The sequence below is a fragment of the Agelaius tricolor genome, unplaced genomic scaffold (assembly GCF_023055355.1).
Source record: "Agelaius tricolor isolate 1412-34295 unplaced genomic scaffold, bAgeTri1.0.p SCAF_5, whole genome shotgun sequence".
Taxonomy (NCBI): Eukaryota; Metazoa; Chordata; class Aves; order Passeriformes; family Icteridae; genus Agelaius; species Agelaius tricolor.
In genome coordinates, this window is record NW_027269265.1 from 45,241,179 (window position 1) to 45,259,443 (window position 18,265).

General features: G+C 47.1%; 1 protein-coding gene across 1 annotated transcript in view; it reads left to right on the forward strand.

Annotated features, from left to right (window-relative positions):
• PNPLA2 (patatin like phospholipase domain containing 2) overlaps positions 1-18,265 on the forward strand; it is a 29,009-nt gene continuing 10,744 nt past the window's right edge. Inside the window, exons 1-3 of the mRNA XM_071427681.1 lie at positions 1-404; positions 15,500-15,732; positions 15,919-15,984. Of these exons, the coding sequence (XP_071283782.1) occupies positions 218-404; positions 15,500-15,732; positions 15,919-15,984 (486 nt within the window). The 5' untranslated portion in view covers positions 1-217. The remainder of the gene's footprint in view (positions 405-15,499; positions 15,733-15,918; positions 15,985-18,265) is intronic.

An 18,265-nucleotide genomic window follows, 5' to 3' on the forward strand; every position in this document is an offset into this window, starting at 1 on the left:
AGGGCCGGGCCGCCGCGTATAAAGCGGGCCGCCGGCGCCGCTCTCCCAGCGGCAAGCCCTGCCGTGTTCTGTAATCGCATCCTCGGTAGCAGCGCTTCCCGGCTGTCCCGCCCGTCCCGAGGCGGCGCGGAAAGAGACCCGCGGTTTCACTGCTCCGCCGCGGCTGCTGCTGCTGCTTCCCCCCGGCACCCTCCGCCTCCAGCGGGGCGCGGAGGCCATGTTCCCACCGGACTCCACCTGGAATATCTCCTTCGCCGGCTGCGGCTTCCTGGGGGTCTACCACGTCGGCGTGGCCAGCTGCCTGAAGGAACATGCCCCGTTCCTGGTGGCCAACGCCAAGAAGGTGTACGGCGCCTCGGCCGGGGCGCTCACCGCCACCGCCCTCGTCAGCGGCGCCTGCCTCGGTAAGCGTGGGCCGAGCCTGGCGCAACTTGGCGTGTTCCCTTCGTTACTGCTAATTTGTTAATTAGAGCACCAGCGAGGGGATGTGGGTGTATCTATGTATGTGCGTGCAGATAGCGCTGCGCCCGCCTCCTCCCGAAGTGCGAGCGGCGCTTTGTTTTCAAGGCCTTTCCCCCCGCCGCGGTCCCTGCTGGGTGGCTGAGGTCAGGGAGGCCCCTGATGGTAGAAGTCAGCACAGGGCTCCTGGTTCTGACACCACCCACACAGACATCTATAGCGTGGACCTGCCTCGCTCGGTTTGTGGGTTTACCTTGCTTGGGTGTGGGAGAGGAGCCTCTCGCCGTGTGGGCACTGGCCTTTGGTGGCTGTGAACGGGAGGTGAAGCGGCTGGAGATGGAGACCCGGAGTTTGCGTGTGCAGATGGGAGCTGGGCAGCATCTCTGAGGAGCGCAGCCTTCAGTCTGCGTGTTTGTTTCTGGAAGACTTATTCCTTGGGATCTTGGGCACTGAGGAACTCTCTTGCCCTTTGCAAGAGCTAGATCTCCAGTTTAGCTAGATTTTATCTCTGTTTTCAAGTTACAGAATAACCCTAAAAAGTTATCTCTAAGCAAGCACACAGTGTATACAGTGTGTTCCTATGGGGGAACAGCTGAAGAAAATGGTCTGTGGTGCCTCCTGGCTTTCTTGTCATTTTATATATGGGATGAAGATAACAAACACATGTTAGAGTCTGTACTTGGAAGCTTTTATGTTGAGACTAACAAATGCAGAAAAATTTCTTAAGCTTGAAAGGGGATTGTGGTGGGAGAGAATCAGGTATATCTGTTTAGTCTGAGAATTATGAGCCTCTCCTAGAGATAAGGGCAGCCAGAGCTGTTTATTGCTTGAAGTTCTCTCACTTTGACAGGTGTTTTTCCACAGCACTCCTTTCTGAGACATAGCCCTTATGCAGCAAAAGTTAGTATTTTCTGTGTGGTTAGGTTTGAAGTTTCCCTTCCTGAGCGTTTTGTTTACAGAAATGCCCAGTGAAGTGCATCAGTAACTTCTGGAGCTCTTAACAGCTGTTCAGACCCCAATCTGAGATCTTGAAGGCTGTAGTGACGCCTTGGTGCCAACTTTTACTGTGGACAAGGGATAATAATCCCTAATCCCATTTTGTGTAGGGATCCATTTGCAGGTAGCTGCCAGGGATTCAGTTGTTTAATTGTGTTGCTTCTGTTGAAGAGGCAACTCCCCAATTAGTTCCCTGACTAGGTGATCCCTCTGCCACTTGAAGGCGTGGCACAAGTGTGAGACAGGCTGGCAGTAGTGCCCAAATCCTTTGCCTTGCTCAGATGCCATCCTGGGTGCTGAGCAATCCCGTTATCATGTTTATTTTGTCCTGGCTATTTATATGTCCAGAGCATCCATGGTGTGCCAGGCACTGCCCTGAGGGAGGCATCCAGCCTGGTCGAGAGCTTTCTGTGAATCAGAATAGGTTTTCCCACTCCCTGTGAGGTACAATGGGAGTGTAGGAGGACTGGGTTAGGGGCCACCTTCTGGGGAACGTTCACCTACCTCCTGAGGAGGGCAAACCATGCTCTTTAAGGCTAACCAAGGCTTGGATCTTTGGTGTTCTAGTTCTGTCTTCCATTTGGCTTCTCTGGAATTGTTTTCTTCTGACTCACCTGCATGACTGACATGTATCTTGGGTAGAGAGCAGCTCTAAGGCAATGCAGTTGACTTCTGAAAGTAAAAGCACATGGGGTGCGTGGCCGTACCTTGTCCGTGTCATAAACCCTTCTGACAGTGCAGCTTCCAGGCAGAGGTCCAGAGGTTAGAATGAAATCATAGGGGTAGAAGAGGACTGGGCAGAAGGTACAGCTAGGCCTGAACTAGGAGAGCAGTTCATTCTCATACAAGCTCTTACAGGGTCCTGAGTACCTGTGTTTGCTTTGCTGCTGAGAGCAGGTGGTAGGCCATGGGCTTTGAATCCTATGGCAACTGCTGCTCTGCACTGTCAGTTGCCCTGTCCATGAAACTGGAATGCTAAATAATGTCTCTTGATGAATAACAGAGGGGGAGTTTTGCAGAAAGAAGCCTTGCTTGTAGATAGTGTCCTCATGCCTGTGAACTCAAGAAAACTCTACTGTGCAGAGACAAATACTTGCAGGGGAGGAGTGGAAAAACCTCTTTCTTGGGGGTTTTTCCATGAGTCCAGTCTTTTGAGACCCTGATCAGGAGAGCAGAAATCTTCCTTGATTTCAGAAAATAAGATCCCACTTAGGGGTTTATTTTCCAGCTTTTTCCCTCTGGCCTTTGCATCTGTTCAGCTTGCCTGTGAATGCATTCTGCCTTCTCTGTTAGCTGAGACCTCACTGTCATCATCTGTGTAGGACAGAAAGGCTTTGCTATGGGCTGGTACTGAACTGAAAGCCCTGACCAAGTGATCAGCAGCCTTTAGAGCACACTGTGGGCTTCAAAGGCGTGCTTGAGAATAACAAAGAGAACAACATTGGGTGTGCATATTACTTAGGCAGGGCACCTTATATTTATATAAGAGATCAGGAGGTATTTACAGTCTGATATGACCTTGCCTAGCTCTGGTTAAGCACTTTACCATTAAGTTGTAGGGATCTTGGATTTGTTGTTCAAGGTTACAATCGTGATGTTGCCCTGCATCTGAAGTGCTCTCTCTCCAGCTTTGAGATTCTTCTGTTTGCTAGCATGAAAAAGCAGTGCAATTTTTCCACTAGCATAATCTGTATGGCTATCAAGGTGCTTTGGGCAGTCTCCTGTGTTTACAAGTTACTTGATTGTGCATAGTGCAGTGTTGTGGCATGAACAGCTTCTTGCCCCAAGTATATTCTAGAAAATAGCCTCTGTAATGCCTATACCATCTCTTGGAGCTCTTGGAGTCCAGCACACCAGGAAATGCACCTTTATGTGCCAAGCAAGTGGAAAGTTCTCATGCTGGCATTGCTCTCTCCTCTTTGTGTGTACCTCCAAACCTGCAGCTTTTCACAAATTCTAGGTGTGGAGCTTTGAGGATGGTCCTCTGTCTGTATAAATGTGAAAGTCACCGGCCTGGATGAGAAAAACTGGAGTACATGACGTGGTGACACTGTCCTTTTTCAGTCAGGAGGAATGCTAAAGTGCAGCTACTGCAGGACTCTTTCATCCCTAGTACTGAGTAGGGAATGTAGTTTTGGTAAGGTCTGCAGTCATCTTACTTTGGTGAGCTGTATGGGGTTTGTTGTGCTTGCTTTGGAAGCATAGCAGTGTGAATAAATGATGAGATCTGAAGCTGTATTCACTGAAAAGCTGTCTTTGAGCTGGTGCTAAGGTCCCTCTGACTCATAGTTAACCAACAGCATCTCAATTGTCTGCATGTGAATGTTGTCCTAGACAGCCCTATCTGAGGGTGGGTTGGAACTGCTGAATTGCTTCTATTTTGGGGGGAAGGGGCGGGTTCTGCTGTCAAATGCAAAGCTGGCTATCAAACCCCATCTGGGGAAGTTAGCTGTTCTCCTAAAGCATGACAAGGTCAACAGAAAATGAAAAAGCAAGCTGAGGAGATGCTTTTAGTACTAAGAATAAAGCAAGGAAGCCATGTGTTGCTAGATTGAGTAGTGTTGTTTGGGATGCTCTTTGGAGAGCACTTTCTGGGTTGTTTACAGCATTTTGAAATTTAATTATTTTAAATTGCTATCTTAACCAGGACTCTGTCTCAGGCTTGACATGAGGTGACATAAGTTATTTGACATTTGGGTTTGCTTGTCATCTGTCACCATGTGACCACTAGGAAATGTCCTGATGAACTGTAGAGATGTTTTCCATTGGGTAGCAGGAGCAAAAAAAAAAAAAAAAAGCCCAATGAACAAAGCCTTTTGAAACTGAGATAATTAGCGATATCAACATCTTAAATGTTGTGCTTCTGCAATTTGATTATGTGCATGCAAAGGCTTAAGAACTGATCATGGAGATTTACTTTCTCTGTGTTTGTGCAATCTTAACACCAAATCCCAGATTGACGGAGGGAAATAAACCAGCTTAGAGTCTATGGAATCCTCAGAGCAATGCCAGTTTATGCTGGCCAAAGCATGAATCAAGATGCTTATCCTAGGGGAAGTATACGTGATGCTGTCTTCTGTGGCTGTGTGAAGAGAGCTATGGATCTCCCCAGGGACACAAAGTAAAGTCTTGTAGCATCTGTGGTGTCTCAGTAGTTAGGTCCCTCCTTGCACAGGTGATGGGCACTTGTACCTCCTGCAGAGGCCCTCCCTGGATGAAAAGTTGTTGAGGTCAATAGCCCCAGCCCAGGAAAGAGAGACCTTTATGTACTTACATTGAAATATGGATATAATTAGTGGGGAACCTTCTGGTGCTTCTTGGAAATGGTAAAGCTTTTTTCTGTGGTGGAAATAGAGGTGGAAGGGAGATGTTCTGTGCTGACATAGATGGAAATGTTCACTGGCTTGGTGGAGAAGCTGCTGAGCCTGGATCAGTGCCCTCAGCAGTCACAGGGCTGTGGGATCAGGTGTCCAGAGGAGTAAGCTGGCAGCCAGGGCACCCTGTAGGACCTCTTGATGGGAGGAAAGGAGCTTGTTCCTGCTCTCTGCCTGGCTCTAACAAGAAAGCTTCTGTAAGGAAAGGTGCTCTTGCAGGCATCTCGTTGGATGAGTGCAAGGGAAGCCAAGGAGCCCTTCTAGCAAAAAACAGTCCTAGCAAGGCATGTGTCTGTTCTTTTGGCACCCCATATAGACAGCAGGTGTTCAGAGCAGCTTGGTGCCCAGCCTTGCTGTCAGGAATGGCAGCAGCTGTGCAGTGTCACTGGCAACAGCACAAGAGGTCTTTGGTCATTCTTCTGACCACTAGGTTCAGCATGTCTCTTGAACTTGCAGCATGTCTGACTTGTTCCACTTCTTTCTCCCTCTTAGCTCCCCAAACTCTTCAAGGCAACTACAAGTCCTCCATGTAAAATGGGAGAAGCTGTTGTGCGTTCTTTAGAGTCCTATGTCCACTTACTGACTGTGTTTGGAAGCTTAGTCCTGATAAATCAAACAGCCTTCCTCAAATGTCTTACTGTGTCGTTCAGTTCCAAACTCCTGCTGCTGCCTGCGCATCCGGTAGCAGCTGGTGGTGCTTGTTTCCTGTCTGTTGGGGGGCTGTGTTACCTTCCAGTGCAGTGAGCTTGGGATTGAACTCAGATGTTGGGCCCCTGCTCACTGTGCCTCACCTGAGTCATCAGTTTCTCCATGTTTCTCTCTGTGCCCTCCATTAAGCACAGATGAAATGCTCCCTGGCTTGGCTGGAGACGATTTCCACCTCTTCTGTGCTTGGTTTCCACTGAACTTGAAGAGGACCATGCAAGGGCTTGAAATGGTAATTAGTCAGCATTCCCTCTTTCTGGAGATGGGAATGGGCAGGCCTTCTAATTACAGGACCTTTGCAAAAGCTCAGAAATCTTACTCCAAGGAGCAGTGTGAGTGGGTGACTCCTGTTCACCTTGCTCTTTGCAATATAAACTCTACTCGTGGCTGAATTCCAAAGTGGCCACCACTTTTCCATTGAATTCTTTGCACTTCTACACTTTTATTGCCCAGCTCTAATACTTATTCTCTTCCTTTCTGCTAAGTGTTCTTGGGACTTGAGGTGAAAGTCGGGATGTGTCTTCAATTATGTGGGAGTCAGCCAGGCCTATGTATCTGCCTTGGGCTGTGTGGCTTGTCAAGCAAGTAGAGTGAGAGCTAGTGAAAAGGAGGGGTAGAGGAAATTATTCCATGTGGAAGGCCCTAAATAAGTCCATGTCCCTGGGAAAAGGCAGATTGTGTCCTTGAAGTGGTAGAGTCTGAGGCAGTAGAAAGTCCTTTCCAAGGAGCACATAGGAGAGAGGCAGTTAGTGAGCCTGGGAGTGGAGAAATGTTGCTGGAGATTGTTGTAGCCCTGCCATTTTGTAGCTATGAAGGCCAGAGGAATGGAGGAGAGAGTTTTTGTCACTTGTGATAGAACAGCTGCTCGTGGCAGGCCTGATCCTGTCCCTGGGGCTGTGCTGATCTGCGGTGCAGTGTGTTACATCAGGTGTGGGAGCTGGTAGCTTTATTAGAACCAAGGGCTTTGTGCTGCCCTCTGGCACTGCCCCAGAACTGACCTGGTCGTGCTTTCTGGTACAGATAAAGGCCAGATGACTTCTGCCTGACAAGACATTTGGAATCTGCAAGCTTCATGAAGTGCCTTCTGCCATTGTTTCTCAGGCTTTTAGCTGTGCCGTGCCTGGAGGATTTCTTCTGAGAATGAGCCACTCTCTTCCTCTTCATACACTGAAGTTTGTTTGGATGGATTTGGTTTTGGGGGTCTTTTTTAGGCTTAGGATTTAAAGGATTAAATATCATTTTAGCATTGGAGGTTCTGGCAATCTCTGAGCTTGCCACTCCTGTGGATTATCTAGTTTAGCATCCTGAAATCCCTTTGCATACGTTAATTACAAGGGCCAGTCTTGCTGGCTGCATTGAATGCTGATTCAGTGCTGGGCCTGGCAAAAAAAAAATTCCAGTGTATTATGGAGGCAGAGTGTGGATTCAGGCTGCCATAGTTATGTCATGCATGGAAAAACTTTGAGTCCTGTTTCAGAGTGGTCTGTCAGCACAGAGATTTACACTGATTTATCTATCCTAGTGTTCTTACATAGCAGGATTGGTAAAATAATCTTTAAGGGAAGCATTTAACTACTAACTATATTTTTGCACACAGAAGAGGTCATGTGTCAAATGTTCATCTGAACATCTTGCTGTTCTTGTTTGTGTGCTCAGCCCTGCAGGAGGGTTGAGCAGAGGCTTTTCCCTTGCTGAGGTCCGTGCAACCCTCTGTGAGCAGCTCCTGTCCTGCTCACACAGTAGTTTTCAGAACCTCAGTTGTGTTTTGGCTGGGGCTCCACTGCTGATGCCTCTGGGAGAAAGGTAACATCAGTTTCTAGATTTTGCCATGGCTCCCGAGGTATGCATCCTAACCTTGTGATCTGCCTGATGCTGCTCCAAGAAAACAAGAATCGTTCTAGAGCAAAATGCCAACACCTCTTGCCAGAGGACTGCTTTGGAAACTGAGCTTTTGATTCTCACTTCCTTGCTGGAGTCTGCCCTGCTTGTGCCAGGGCCAGTGGGGAACAGTTTGGGATGTAAGGTGACATTTGACCGGCCTGTGAAGGGAGGGCAAAGCAGGCCCAGCAGGCAGTGCCCTCCCAGGGGCACAGGGAGGGGCTTGGTGTGGATTGGAGCGCTTGGGGAGCCCTGTGAGCATGAGAGCTGGGCATGATGCAGGCTGAGAGCCAGTGGAGGGTGTCAGGGCTGTTCCTCTCATCTGTGTTAGGGTTTTAGCAGTCACACAAGCGTACAGTGGAAAGGACAGGGAGGAAGATTGGCTGCTGTGTGACAGAGCCAGCCATGTCTCTGGTATCATCTCTGAACATGAAACAATTGCCACCTGAAAGCACACAGGAAAGCTTTCTGCCAGGCTTAGGCTGATAGCTACCAAAAGCCACCACTTCTGCCTCTGTGCAGACCAGAGAAGAAAGGTAATTTCTCATTACACCATGGGTTTTGGTCTCTTTCTCCCCTCCACTAGCTTTCTCTGGATGAGTACTTGTTTTTGAAAAAATTGCTTCAAACTCAGTATTACTTGGTCCAAAGTGAGCAGCAAGGATCTGAGCTGCACCTTGTCTACTCTGTGAATCCCCTTCTCTTGTCATCCCATGCTGTCTGAATTGTACTAGAGCATTGACAGGGATTGATGCATGGATGAAGACGGAACATGGCTTTCAGTTCAGCTTGCCTGGGGTCCTGAGCAGCTTTTCCTTCATGCACTGTAATGTCATTTAATTTCTCTAATGCTATGTACAGAAATGCAGCATTGAGCCTCATACTAGGGCATTACAGTAGGGAAAGCTTAGACTAGTGGGTGTTGCTGTTGTGGTTGTGACAGAGGGATCCTGGCTGGCTGCCTGCTCTGAGCTGCCTCCTGCCCTTCCTATCAATTGTTTCACAGCAGCAGCTGCCCTGTTTTGGGGTTTGTGTTGCAAAAATAAGTGCTCCCGTCCTGACTGCAGAAACAAAGCAAGTCTCAGCTTGCACAACAGCAGTTCCGGCGAGGCTTTGGTGTGCCAACACTTCATCAAGTCCAGTGCAGAAATTTAGCTAGAGACTTCATCCAGCCTGTGAGTTCTTATGCCTGCTCTCCCTGTTTGCTTCTGTGCAAAGCAGAACGATGGGCCTTAAGGTGAGGTATGAGTGGTGCATCTGCACTTGGGCTTGCAGGAGGGTCCTACCCTGCAGGCACCAGCTGATGGATGGGCATGTGGCAGTCCCTGCTCTGCCTCGTGAGCTGCTCTGTGCAAGAGGTAAAAACCCTGGCAACTTAAAAGCAGATCCTCATCTTATGTTCCTCATATCTAGCATGTGGCAATAGCTCTGGTTCATCTATTAACTAGTATCTAGAGCACACTAACCATATCTTTTGGCTCAGATGGGAAAAATGTCTCCTTTTGCTTTGGCTTTATTTAAACAGGTAGCATAACTGACAGCTTTTTTTTCCCCCCCCCCCCAAGTTGAAATAGAAGGGCAAACATCTTGGGACAAATGCATTAAGAGAGAGGCTTCTGGTTCTGAAGCAGTTGCAAATGATCTGAATTTATGTGGCCCTCCTGCTGCACAGTGTGTCTTGGGCTAAACAGTTTGTGTCTGGTCTAAGCAATGCTGAGTGTGAAGAATCTGAACCAGAAGTGTTGTGGGCTGAGCCCTTCTTTTAGCATCTGCCTCTGGCTGCAGGAGCTGGCCTTACTTGAAAAGCTGTCTCTTTCTCTTGGTGTTTGCACTTGCCCTACCTGTAAGGTCAGAATAGGTGCTGCTGACTGCAGTCTAACAGGGATCCCTAGGAGTTGCTCCAGTAGGTGTCAGTGCCTCTCATTCCCAAGCAAAGGGGGAGAAATGCCATTATGTACCCCTGGTGGCCAGGCTTTCCAAGAACTCTCCTTTACAAAATTGTTTGTTTGTTGAACTCTGAGGTTAAATCCCTGCACAGAGCCCCTGATCTTGCCGCAGGGGAACAGCTGGTCAAGCAGTAGGACTGTCTGTAAACTGAGTGGGTGTGGTTGTGAGGGCAGTTGTGTTTACCTCCTAGGTATCACCAAAAGCAAAAATAAAAGTTTCCTTCTTGTATGTCTTATCTGGAGCCAAGTGAGCTGAACTGTTTCTTACCTGACAGCAAAATAGTTGGAGAGGAGGATTGAGTGAAGACCTTAAATTAAATAAAAAATATGCATCAGAACAACAAAAATTAGGGAAGTCCCAGAGGAACAGCTTGTTCCGGTACAGGGTGTTTCTCAATCAAACTGGCTTACAGGAAGATGTGCACAGATGAGAAAAGAATTGGTGCTTTTGAAGACTTCACTGCTAGCTGCCATCCCTCAGCCTCCAATGTTTGAAAATGGGTGTTTTTTATTTGTGTCAAATAGTGGCAGTTTTACAACTTCTGGCCAGTGAGGGGTATTCTTTCCACAGCCAGTGCTTTTAGGTGTGTGTCCAGGATTTTAAATGGAAATTAAAGAGCTGTCACCAGCAATGGGATACACCTATCACCTGAACATGTCTAATAAGGGCAGGTTGTAAAGCATTGCTCTTTATTTCCTGCTGGCATGGATTTGTCTCTGTGGCCCCCTTTGACATCTCTCAGCCTCCCTGATGGACCGTCAGAGAACATCTTGGGTCAGGTTCCCATTCAGGACAAGCTGGCCTTTGTTTAGCTTGGCTGAAATGTTGGCTGGTTTTTGCTCTCTTGGGACAATAAGTGGAAATCAGGTTGTTTCAGCATGAGTGTGGAAAGTGGAACAGAAGTCTACCCAAGCAGTGGGCTCTTTCACAAACTGAGATCATTGCCCACAAGAATTGGCGTTGTCCTTGGGTCACTGGCACATTGCTGTGCACTGCTCCTTGGGATGAACAAACGGGCACCTCATGATGATCTGAGCTACCCGTGAGGAAACATCCAATAATCTTCTCTGTTAATTATTTTCTAGATGTCAGTTTGAAAAATTCTGTTCATAGCTTTGTAGGTTTCTTTTGGGCTGGTGACAGGAGTGTGTTGTAATTAGGACTATATCATCTCCTGGGAGAGGCCAGGCAGGAAAGCATGTGCATTGCTTACTCGTGGTACTTAGAAAAGAAGCAAGTGCAGGAGCTGTGCATGCTGAGCTGGAGCAGCTTAAGGATGTGCCCTGGAAGAACATGGAACAGCTCTCCTGAAACCTCTGCTCATTGTCAGAGACTGACTTTTAGCTCTTGCACGTATATGGCACAGAACAGCTGAAATAACAAGAGATGGGCAACTGAGATAAATTAATGTTGGGGAAGATCATGCTAATAAATTCCTTCTGACTCATCCTATTCCTAAATTTACATCTAGACTGGGATCTACCAGTGGGATAAGGACAATTCCAGCAGTGTTCAGCAACCAGCTGCAATGAAAGCAAAGTGTGAAGATTTTAGCTGGGGACTCTTGAAAGGGACATCTGTGCTGAGTATCACACAAACATCCCTGGAACAGAGATCTGAGCAGAACTGAAGGAGTTCTGGAATGAGGTCCCTGGTTATAGTACACAGGGCTGGCAGGACTCCTGTCCTGAAAATCTTACAGTCAAAATAGCTTGGTCATGTGATTCCAAACTGAACACAGGGCTGTCCAGGGCCTGGGGGAATACAAAAGTACCTGTGTTTCCTTCTGCTACTTGGCTTCCTTTCAAAGCTGTTGGTGTGTTGGGCCAGTTGGAGCCTTAGCTGGGTAATGGGAATGAGGAGGGAGGAGTGTTACTAATGTGTAGGAACGAGTCCATTTGTTGGTGTTGAAGGAGAAGCAGGTTTAGTGATGATCTGCAGTTTCCTGCCTGCCCCACTAGTTCAGGCAAGTTATGGCATCTGCAGTCTGGGGTGTGACCTCTCTGTGCTTCCTGCCAGCAGGGACAGAGCACTGCCCCTACATCCACCAGCTCTCTGTGCGGTCCTTTGCTCTCCATCCCTGTTGGAGAACTTTTCCTTTAGGCTTGTATCCTATTTACTGTTGCACTAGGCAGGGAGTGGGAATGTCCTTGCCACAGGTGATCTTTGTGCTGACACAGAGTTCTCCCAAAGAGACCTGCAGTGTCATGGGTGAGCTGCAGGGTTGAATATTCAGAATGCCCTTCCCCCTATTTAGCTTGCTCTGCTCCTATTTTTGTCTGTGTCTTAGGCACTTTTTTCCATTTGAAATACTTCATGGGTCATCTGTGATTTTACTGGCTGGCAAATAGACACCAATATGGTCTAACATGTGGCTTAACAGGAGACCATCACGGTGCCCTTGGTGCCAAAGCCCTGCTGCTGCTGCTGCGGGTCTGAAGAGACCCTTCTTCTCCACTTGTCACCACATTGATGGAAAACATGTTGCTGGCACCCCTCCTGTCGAGCAGTGTTTAGGCTTTGTGATGGTTCTGGTGCACTGCACAGGTTTGGAGTAGCCTTTCTATTTCACCCCAGAGCTCTTCTTAGCAGCAGTTAAGGGTCTCCCCAACTGCCTGGTTAACAACAGTTTTAGGTGATCCATCTTCAGCTCTGCTGTCCCAGAGGCAGAATAACAGCAGGCTGCTCTGCTGGGGTGTTTGTTTACAGTTATAAATAGCATGTGCTGCTTGAATGCTTTTCAGGTTAGAGTTTGGGGGCTGCCAGGCAGTACAGACTTAGTTACTGGCTTATTTTGGAGTTGAGCATGACTGATAGAGATGAAAGTCAGTTGTTAAAGGGAGCAGTCTAACTGTATGTCAATAATGTGAGGCTGGATTGATACAGCTTAAAAATGAAGTGTGAGCTAGCACCTGCCTTCAGGCTTTTCCCATGGGTGCCACTGCCTTGCCCCTTGTAGCCATTGCAGATGACAAATCAACAGAGTGGGGAGTCTGGCCTGTCTTTTCTGGCAAGAGACATGTTAGGGTGTTTCAGGACACAACTGAATGATGCTCCTTTGCGTCATCACAGCTGAAATTCAGATAAGGGCAATAGCCCTGCAGTACTTGGGTTTATGTATAACAACACCCAGTGGGGCACTGCTGGGGGTGGGGTAAAGAGGAATGTGGGTTTTCTAATGAAAATGAAATATTGCACATATATTAATGCAACATTTTTGAGGAATATTGGCTTAGTAATATAGGGAAAGGTGTTGAATTAATCGCTTGGTGTGAGAAGAATGAAATGTTTTCACAGCAAACACTGTTAACTGCTAGGGATTGCCTCTGCCCTGTGGTATGTACCTCAATAAGGAAATACAAATTTAATTCAGCTTTTTCACATGACTCTGTGTCCTGAATCACTAGATCCATAAAAAACAATGAGAATCTTTCCTAAGGGCTGCATCTGGCACTGGACTAGTCCTAGAAATAATCGAGAGCTGTTGGCTGACCCCTATAGGAGTTGTCTCTCTTGACTGCCTTTAATTCAGCTGCTCCCTCTGATGGACTGCAAACAGAATTTGAGCTGGTTTTCCTGGAATAGCACTTCTGGTAGTACAGGATTAAAATACTGTCACTGCTTTTCTCTCCTCCCAAATATATTTCCAAGAGGACTTGTCATCTGTCATGGATCTTGCTACATAAACCTGGCTTCTTTGGCTGACCCCTCAGCTGGCCTTATTTCCCGGAAAGCTGGTGGTACTGCAGGTCATCCTGTGCCCATGCCTTCCCACAGAGCAATTCCACATCCAGCTTTGGGGCAAGTGATTCAGCAAGTCCAACAGAATCACAGATGTCTTTAAACAGAAGTGCCTCAAAGCTCCTGTGGGTATGCATGTATGCACACATGTATAAAAGGAACTCAAAACAAAAAAAATCCAGAAAGTATTCAAAGAATGAACTTGCTAATTAGCAGTAATCTCACTTTGCCCTCCTAGGTATGAAACACTGATAGAGCAGGCAGCTGCAACTCGGGGTTCCCCTCAAATGCTGTTTCCTGGCATAGTCAGAACTTTGCTCTCCTGTTTTTGTTAAAAAAAAAACAAAACCCCTTCCAGCTCACATTTTTTGTTCAGTCATAAGCTCCATTTAGTTTCAGTTGTTTTCAGTATTGCTGTCACATCTTTCTGCACACTGAGATGCCAAGCCTGAAAGCATCGTTCCCTAAGCAAGCACCATCTCCTGGATAATCCACACTTTCCCCAGTACAGCTTTTGCACACAGGGGTCTCCCCTCAGCTGCATGCTCAACACTCACACCCCACAATGGGGGTTTCAACCAAGCCAACAATTCCCTGCAAGGCACTCAGTGCAGAGGATTTTCCTTTATGGGGTCGTGTGAGTAAGGTGCTGGGCTGGGATTCCTTCAGTTTTTGCTTGATTGCAGTTTCTTTTGGTTTTTTCCTCCCCTTGACAGACATGAAGGTGTCTTAGGGAGCGTTTTGAGTGCTAATGTCTCAGTGATTATAAAGTGTATTTCTGTGGGGCTGACTTCTTCCATGTTAGGAAGGATGTTGAACCATGTGGCTACTATCTGAAACAGCCTGGGCTCAATGGCTTACTGCTAATTGAGTAAATAAGATCAGAATTAGACTGCTAAACATTGCTCTAGGACAGAAGACTGGGATTACAGGGCTAAAAATTGCTTCAGAGGGGGAACTTTGGCTTTTCTGCTAAGTTGCTACCTCACAGTGCCTAAAATCCTGACCTCAGAATCTCTGGTCATGTTCAAGGGTCCAGTTCTCTGTGTGCTTGAGCTACTGGTGTTGGTGGGTTTCCTAAGCCCAGAATCACGTTCCCAGGCTGCATTGATGGAAAACATGTTGCTGGCACACGTGTATTGCAAAAGATTGGGATGTGTCAACATAGCATTGAGGGTTGTTGCTCTTATCTCCATTGTATTTATTAACCTGGGTCTAACTTGAGTTCTTTCATTTTGCTGCCTTGTTTTTGCAATTGAGAAACTGAGTGGGAGAGCAAAATGAGGGGACTTCCGGATGGTTTAAACTGGTAGTCTTTCATCCTTTTCCAGGAAATGACCTTCAGTTTGATTGGAGAGGAATCTTCATTTGTAAAAGCATGCTTCTTTTCTCCTGGTTTCCTCTAATTCTCTCCCTCATACTGTTCTCACTTGTATGTTCCTGACACTCCTTGGAATGCAGTGATTAGCTAGTACTTAGAGGAACTATTGTATCTCATCATGGCTGGATGTGTGTGGAGGCAGCAGTCAGTCAGTGGAAAATGCTGGATGCTGTAGTTTTGTATTTTTGCTTCCTTCTATCCCTTTTTTCTTATTGGAGAGCTCTGATGTGCTTGCCAGATGGGACTCTGAGTGACTGAGATAATGGGCTTAGCAGATACCTTCCCTTTTGTGCAGCTGGGATGTCTCCCCTTCTCAAACCCAGCTGGGTCACTGTGTGAAAGGGTAAAGCAAGCATTCCTTCACAAGTCCTGCTTGCTATCAGAGCCTAGTTTAGTGCTGTGGAATTGGATATGGAAGAGATGGGACACCAGAGGCTCTGCAGGAGGAACTAAGTCTCTGATTCCTTAGTGGAGCATTCTCTTGCTCACTTGAGATGTGGCTGACAGCAGTTGGGATCACTTAGCTGGAAAGCACCAGCTTTCCTGTTCTGGCACTTCTGCTTACTGGCTGATGATTCGTTTTCCTGCCAGGAAAAAAATGCTTACTAGAAAAGTTTTATTGGAATATGTTTTGAAGTGGATTTATCCATAAGCTCAAAACTGTTGAAGTATCAGCCTTGTTTTCTTTCTCAGTCTGTTTTCACCAGCGCTGCATTGGGCAGTGCAACAGGATCTAAAAAACAGTGTGAGGCCTTAGTCAGATGCACATGATCTTCCTTGGCTTCGTAAAACATAAGTAAGAGGAGGGTGGTTCTTTGTGATGGGGGTGTGTGAGGCCCAAGACAGCAGACTTCCATGACTTCTCTGACATCCCCTGTAATAACCTCTTGGTTTGAGCTGTGTATTAACCAATGGGGAGAAACCTCTGGGGAAGGCTGGGAATGAGGCTTTCCTGTGCCTAGTTTTGTAAAGAAGACTGCTTTTGGTAGCATTTCACAGTGCATTTGTCTCGTTGCAGGTGAGGCCGGTGCCAGCATTATTCGGGCGTCAAAAGAAGCCCGGAAGAGGTTCTTGGGCCCACTCCACCCCTCTTTCAACATAGTGAAAACCATTCGGATGTCCGTGTCCAAGATGGTGCCAGACAATGGGCATGAGGTTGCAGCAGGACGCTTGGGTATTTCCCTGACACGGGTCTCTGATGGGGAAAACGTGATCCTGTCAGACTTCAATTCCAAGGAGGAACTGATCCAGGTGAATGCACTCTTACTGCAGAGGGTTGGGCAGGAGCTCCATGCAGTTTTGTTTTGCCTTAGTCTCCAAATGTCCTTAGTACTGGAGTATAATTGTCAGCACATGCCAGCATGGTGTTCTGAGAACAGTAATAGTTTCAGTAGGCTTTGATCTGATTCTTAGATTCTGGATCTCTTTCTCCCTCAGGCCTGTATCTGCAGCGCCTTTATCCCTGTCTACTGTGGGCTGATACCTCCAACCTTGCGTGGAGTGGTAAGTAAGATTCTAAGATGGTCCTTCATTAAATTACATACTAATGAGTAGGTTTTGACAATGTTATTGCCTACTGGCAGCATTTATCTGAAGAGACACAAGAAATTCCCAAATAAACAACTTCCAGCAGTGGATAGGCCTTTTTCCACTGTTGCATGCAGTTGACTATAAGTGTCCTGAAGATCAGTGGATTTAACATATAGTAACATACAGTCTGGGGAAGGGCTGGCTGGCTCAGCAGAGTGTTCTCATGGCTGCATGGTACAACACTTCCCATCACTGAGGCTCCAACTGTCTGCATGTGGAAAGAAGTTCGGCCCAGGATAAAAGTCATGAGTGTAGTCCCTCTCTCATGTGCCTGACACTTTCTGCAGGGCTTTAACTAGTGGTGTGGATACTGGCCCTCTTTTCCATGGAATTCTTCCTGTCCTTTCTCTGACAATAATGCTCTGCTGCATGCCAGACCTCTCTTAGAATTGTGTCCAAGGCTGCTCAAGAGCAATCTCTCCCTCTATGTTTGCATATTAGAAATGAAAATACATGAAAGCTGTGTGGAGCTGCAGCATTACTGGATATTGCAGTCATGCTTTAAGGGTGTCCTGGTTGAACTTGGCTTCCCTTGTCTACACAGGTTAATGAACACATTAAAGGGCAGGGATTTTGCAAACTACACAGTCAAAAGTGAGAGGGAGAACTGTTATAAAATATGTGCCCTGATTTACCATAAGTGATCTGACCAAAGTGCCTCTGTCTGTCAGAACACAGCATCAAATCTGTTCTGATTGCTACCTGTGTCCTAAAAGTGAGGTCAGTTTTGCTCCTGCATAGCTTGACTGGTTTTGTCTTGTGCAAGCATGTTGGTCAGAGAAATGACCTGGAGGAGATGTCCAGTGTTATCCAGCCCTTCAGAGAAGTGACAGAATCAAAAATGGTTTGGTATTTGCTCAGCAGCTGCTGCCAGGGCTTTTTCCCTTCAGCTGGTAGGACCATAGCAGTGGCTCTTGCCTTGCACCTCTCTGGGGGCCAGTTAAGGTCAGTGTGCATCAGGAAAAAATCTCACCATTCCAAAACTGTGTACAACATCAGGGTTTCTGGAATGTGCAGCTGCCCTGGCACACTGAGGGATAACTTCTCATGGGAAAAGGTGGGGAGGAAATATGAGATGAGGAAATTTAATTCCTACCTCTTCCCCAGAAAAGCATGGCTCTGAAGGGGGATTGCAGATGAGGAGAGAGGTTAAATTGGGTTGGGTATGAACTTGGGAAATGGTTTTGAAACAGAAATGCATGATTCTTAACATGCCTGTGGTGACTGTATTTGTCACAGAATAAACTGACTGGCCTGGCACAAAGCAGTGTTTTTTCAAGCCAATGCTACTGTGTGCAAGGTGCAAAATCCATATTTTGCCTTCCTCCTAATTTTTTTCCAGTGTTCACTTCTCTGAGATCTGGTAGTCTCATGGAGTGGATGATGGAGATGGGCAGAGGTGTTAAAAAAACCCCAACAACTTAAATATTGAGAAATCAAAAAGTCAGTAACTGACCTGCCAGCACACACAGTAGTTGTGAGTTGTCTGCAGCATGTGGGTGAGATGAATCCCTGGCAAGGGTCACAAAGCTGATTGTCAAATCCACGTGAGTGAGGGGCCCTGTGCATGGGATGACATGATAAGGGAATGGAAGTGGGCACCCCAGTCTATGAACCATCCCCTAAAGCTGCTGCTGTGTGTGTCTGCAGGCAGCTGGTGGCTCCAGCCTGTGACTTTGGGCTGTTCTGGCTTTGCAGGAAGCTGGAGAGTGGTTACACTTGGGCTACTGGAGGTTCAGGCAAATCTAAAGTGGCAGCTGAACTTTACTGAGGAGTGTTAATCAGCATTGCTAGGAAGCAGTGGACCAGAGAGTCGGGTTTGCAGGTGTACTCCTGGATTTCTATGGAGTCAGAAGGGTTTGCCTGTCAGCTCTGTAGTAGTTGAGCCTTTTTTCTAATGGCATACGTGCAATCATGCTGCCACCCTCAGGGAAATGGGTCTTCTGCATCCTTACTGCAAAACTAGTGTTGTCCAGCACTAAAGCTTACCTCCTTTTTCTTGAAACAAAAGTGCATGCTGCCTGCTTTGCTCTGTTCTGGTCCCACTCAGCATGTTGGAATCTCATCCTTGCAAAGAGAGTCAGGCAGACGTCTCCAGCTCTAGATGTGTCTAGTCTGGCTCTCAGTGGAGGAGCAGCTTTGGGAAGAGGATGACAATGGCAGTTTGCTGTGGTTGCTTTACGCTTGAAGAACA